The sequence below is a fragment of the Pteropus vampyrus genome, unplaced genomic scaffold (genome assembly GCF_000151845.1).
Source record: "Pteropus vampyrus isolate Shadow unplaced genomic scaffold, Pvam_2.0 Scaffold34, whole genome shotgun sequence".
In the NCBI taxonomy this organism is placed as follows: Eukaryota; Metazoa; Chordata; class Mammalia; order Chiroptera; family Pteropodidae; genus Pteropus; species Pteropus vampyrus.
Genome location: NW_011888815.1, coordinates 5,627,781 through 5,632,605, shown reverse-complemented (window position 1 = coordinate 5,632,605; position 4,825 = coordinate 5,627,781). Strand labels below are relative to the sequence as shown.

Genomic DNA, 4,825 nt, shown 5'->3' with positions numbered 1-4,825 from the left:
TTCCATTTCTGTGCAAGTAAAGGCAGATCCTCTAATGTGCTCACCGCTGGATTAATTCTGAGATAAAGCTCTAACACTTCATTTTTATTCTTTACTAGGGCTCAAAACTGTTTTCCCAAGGCCCAGTGTCTGGGATTACAAATCTGACAAGTAATTGTGCCAGAAGCAATTCAGTGGCCCTTAGCATAGTACAAGTAAACGATGTTGGTTAAGGTCCAAGGGACTCAGTGCTCTGTTTGGCTTTGTAGCCTAACCTCTCTGTGGCAGAGTGAGAGACGTGAATGGATATTTCAAGAAGGAGAGCAGACCTTTCTCCTGGGAATAGAGTCCTTGCGGGAAAAGTTTGCCTGATGGGGTGAGAAATCAAATTCTGACAAAGAAGCAATGATTTAGGATTATACAGCAAGCCTGCCATCAAACATAATTAGGTGACATCTTCTAGAGACACGGAAAATGGAAGACTTTTTCAAAAATGAGTGGGAGTAGTATGTTGAAAAACATTATTGAGTAATAGCTTCCGGGGCCTAGTAAAGAGCATCTCTTGGGCATCTGGCTGTGCACTGTTTTTTTTTTAAATCGTGAATTGGTACTCAGTATTTTCCTTCTTCTTAGACAGTGAAACCACTGCCTTTCTGGGGGCAATGGGCGATGCCATCAAGTAAATAGGCATCATCACATGCCTGTTTATTTTATCAGGGTTAAAACCACGAATGAAAGACCTTTGGTCTATACAGTGCATCTTTTCTTGATAGACTCTGGAACTTGTTAATTTTTATTTTTAATTTCATTTTTTATTTTTTACGCCTACAGCACCTCGTCTTCCTAGATGGTCTCCCATCCAAGTACTAACCAGGCCCGACCCTGCTTAGCTTCCGAGATCAGATGGGATCGGGCTTGTTCAGGGTGGCGTGGCCGTAGACTGGAACTTGTTAATTTTCAAACTGCCTCTTATTTTAAACACAATACGAGAATTCACTTTTTAAAAATATCAAATGATATGCGTCTTGCAAAGCAGAGATCTCTTGGTCTTTATTTGCTCGTCATGTGATTCATCCCTCATCCCTTACTCTTCCGGCCTTATGAAATTACAGACGCCTCTGCCCGGCCCCTTTGAGTCTGGTTTGCCCTTGGACGTGGGTCCAGGGCCTTCCTGGGCTGCAGTGATGGTGCGTCTCTGCTTTTTCCCAGGAGCCATTCGAACAGCGTTAACTCTTGTGCCTCCTCTCTGCCACACAGATTTCGGTATGACCAGAGACATCTACGAGACAGACTATTACCGGAAGGGAGGGAAAGGCCTGCTGCCCGTGCGCTGGATGTCCCCCGAGTCCCTGAAGGACGGCGTCTTCACCACTCATTCTGACGTCTGGTATGAGAGGCTTTTCCTGGAATGTGAGCCCTGGACCCTCCAGCTGCCACAAGTCCCGCCGGCTCAGTCTCGAGGGCTTTATTTTTCTCTTGTTTTCTGTTCCTTGTTACCCCGGGTCCAGCTTTGAAGTGTCACATGGGCCACCCTCCTCCATCACTGAAGTTTTGCTGTTGTCTGTGGGTTGGCTGAGGACAGAGGCCATTTGTGGGAGCTAAAGAATTTGCAGGACCCATAGGTCTTTCAATCCTTAGCTGCTCGCTAGGTGACTGGGAGCCTTGAGACAGCACAGGAGCTGGGACATGCCAGCAAACGTCACCTCTCTGCTTCTCCCCGTGCCTGCCTTCTCTGGTTTTATCTTTCGCTGTGAGTGTGTGTGTGTGTGTGTGTGTGGCTGCCTCACCTACTTAAACCTTCAGATCGTAGGAGACATTGCTTTATTTAGACCCAAAGCTTAGGAATCTCGATGTGTTTTCCCGTTGGTGCCATTGCCGTCTGTCGCCTTTCAAAAGGCATCCATCGTTGTTAACCCAGGGATGTCTGAAAAGCAAAATGTCTCCCTTAATAATAGTCGGATCTTGGGATGGAAGTCGCACCAGCTGCGGAGAGCAGAGGTCTTGAGACAGTAGCGTTTACTGCAAATCCGCAGCGACGTTGCGGAGAGGCAGTCGGATTCTGAAATCCAGCCGACGCTCTTGGCATGCTAAGCCTGGTGCGCATTCCTTCTAGAACATCAGCTAGTTTCTGGGCTGTCTTCGTGGGAGATCCCACCGCTGACGTGTTACAGAAACGGTGCTTGTTTACTTCGGGTCCCAGATGACTGCACAGAGGAGCTATTTAAATAGTAACCGGCATCATTTTTTTTTTTTAACCTTGTGAACCTTTCACAGTTCAAGGGCTTTCTGTGTTATTTTGAAGACAGGTGCAAATTGGAAATCACATCCGAATATGACCCGGCAGAGCGATTGCTTTTTGAGCTCAAGTGCGAGATCTGTTTTGCAATCAGCCTGTCCAGGACGGTTATCTGTGCCCTCACTGTCACATTGGAGCGCTCATGCCACGTTCAGCTGTAGAGGTGATGGGCGGGGGGGTGGAGCAGGCCTGGCGCGCCGCCCGCAGACCTGGAGCCACTCGAGTGTCATATTCGGTGCATGTGATCGTGAGGGCCTGGCGGGCCCCAGGCACAGCGCTCAGTGCCTGCAAGAACCCAGCGACGGGTGACACAGTGCCTGTCCTTGAGGGACGGAGTCTTGTGGAGAAGAGGAGGTGACCCTGACAGATTGCAATCACGGCAGCCTTCCCGGAGGAGGTGGCGTCGTGGGGCGCCCTGAAGTAGGACTGTTCCCTACGGAGCAGCGAGGAAGCCGTTCCTGGCAGTGGGGATGCTCAGGAGCCATGACGGTGGCAGCGCCGGGCGCGTGGCGAGGACAGTGGGCTCCCTCGAGGGCGCCGGGCTGTAGAGAGACCGAGTCAGGCCTCGGATGTGCGTTGCGGGGTGGGACTAATTCTGCAGGTTCCGCGAAGGCTTTTAAGGCTTCCGAGCAGGGGAATGACCTAGAGCTGTGTGTTAAGCTGTTCACGTCAGCTGGAGTGTAAGGCGCCCTTGAGTAAGGAGAAGGTGAGGTGTAGGCCAGAGAGGGGGACCATCTGCTCTGACCAGACCTGTGGACAAACGTGAGCCTGCGCTGGCAAGCGGCGGGGGCTCCGGGAGGCCGAGGGAAGGGCGACTTGGGGTTGACCGTGCAGGTCGCATGGGGCGTCCAGTGCAGTGAGGCCAGCCGATGAGCGGGGTCGTGAGGCGCGGCTGAGTCGGAGACCCATTAAGTTTGCGGACAGACAAGTGAGCGGCAGCTTGAAACGGAGCCGTCGGGGCTGGGAGAGTCGGCGTGGGAGCCCGCGGCTGAGAACGGGCTGCGGGAAAGCGGCCGCCGCGGCCGGAGAAGGGCGCGTGGAGCAGGAGCAGGGGCGGACGCGGGAGGGTCGGCCCTCGCAGGTGACCTCAGGCCAGGCCCGCAGGCAGGAAGGTAGCGAGCTCGTCACTTCTGGTGCGCTGCCTCTTTGCAGACGTGAAGGTTGGAGGCGCGATCTCCACGGCACGCCACCTGCGTGACCAGGCCGATGCCACCACACAGACGTCCCGCTGCCCTCGGCCCAGGCCCGTGAATGTGGCGCTTCGGCCTCTGGTAGTGGCTTTTCTAGGTCTCCTGTGTGATCTGAAGACTCGCTTAAGCTCGGTCACCGGAAGTTAAAAGGGTCCTCCGGGGGCTAAGGTTCTATTATGTGTAACTTCTGCTCTTAGTGTCGATGGGCACACAGCGTGGTATTTGGAAAGGAGCCGAAGCAGCAGATGAAACGTCCTGCTACGACTCCGGGCCAGGGTCCCATGAGCTCTCGGAGGGACGGGTCCCGCCCCAGGGTCTTGCGTGGAGCTCGGCCCGCGAGGGTCCATCAGAAGCCCCTCGGGCGGCCTGCGGCTGAGTGGCCCACGCTCTTCTGCTGAAATGAGTAGGATGGGAAGGCAGGTGGACCGCAGAGAATTTGTAGAGGCTGGTGACGTGTGCTGGGAAGGCACCTGTGTTTTGCATGTGACGGCCTCTCTTTTTTTTAGTGCTATCTGTCTGAAATTTCTGTGTACGTGTGTTATCGCGTTGAACCGGTTTTCCAGAAGCTGGATCTTCTAAGCCAGGCGGCCGAGCTGCATGCAGGGCGCAATGGCTCACGGCTCTTCCCGCTGACATTGCCCCTCACCACCCGCTTCCCTCAGCTCGGCTCTGTGCTAAGGATTCTTCCTCGCCTGGAGCCCCTGTCCCAGCCAATGTCACCCTGCTCGGTCCCCACCTGGGACAGCAGCTCCCCAGGCCCTGTGGGGCAGGCAGGCCTGTCCTCTCTTGGTCCTGCTGGACCTGTGAGGGCCGATGAGCTTTTCAGCCCTCCGAGGCCCAGGCCCAGACCAGTGGCATCAGAACTGCGGTCGGGGCCCAGGCATCAGTGTTTCAAAAACGTGCTCAGTGACGATTCTGCGGCCAGTGTTGAGAGCCGCCGGGTAGAGGCTGCCCAAACTGGGGAGTGTGTCGAACTGTAATTGTCCCAGGTCCCTGTGAGGCCACTAAATCACCGGCCGGCGGGACCTGGGAATCGGCATTTGATTATTCTTGGGCTAAAGCACGTTGGGGAGACACTGGCCTGCCAGACACCGGGCAGACGGCGGGGCCGGGGTTCAAGTGCGAGGTCCTGTGCCTCCTGCCTGTTCAGGGGTCCCGGAAACTCCGTCCCCTTCAGCATCCTCGGCTCTGCCACCAGGGCTGCATTCACGCTACAGGACACCTTAGCAGCAAATGCGGACGAATGCCCCGCACTCCCCCTGGGGCCCGGCGTGCCGTCCGGCGCGTGCTCAGTCGCCACCGCGAGGGCGGTGGCTCAGGCCCGGGGTAGACGACGTGCTGGCGAGGCGGGGACGGCAGG

The 4,825-nt window shown here is 55.3% G+C and overlaps 1 protein-coding gene and 1 non-coding gene across 2 annotated transcripts in view; one reads left to right on the top strand and one right to left on the bottom strand.

Moving 5' to 3' along the window:
• Window positions 1-4,825, top strand: part of IGF1R (insulin like growth factor 1 receptor) — a 295,325-nt gene that overhangs the window by 271,054 nt on the left and 19,446 nt on the right. The window contains exon 18 of the mRNA XM_023528984.1: window positions 1,237-1,366. Coding sequence (XP_023384752.1) covers window positions 1,237-1,366 — 130 coding nt within the window. The remainder of the gene's footprint in view (window positions 1-1,236; window positions 1,367-4,825) is intronic.
• Window positions 802-920, bottom strand: LOC111738078. The gene has a single exon (XR_002779672.1). It is a non-coding gene; the product is annotated as a 5S ribosomal RNA (ribosomal RNA).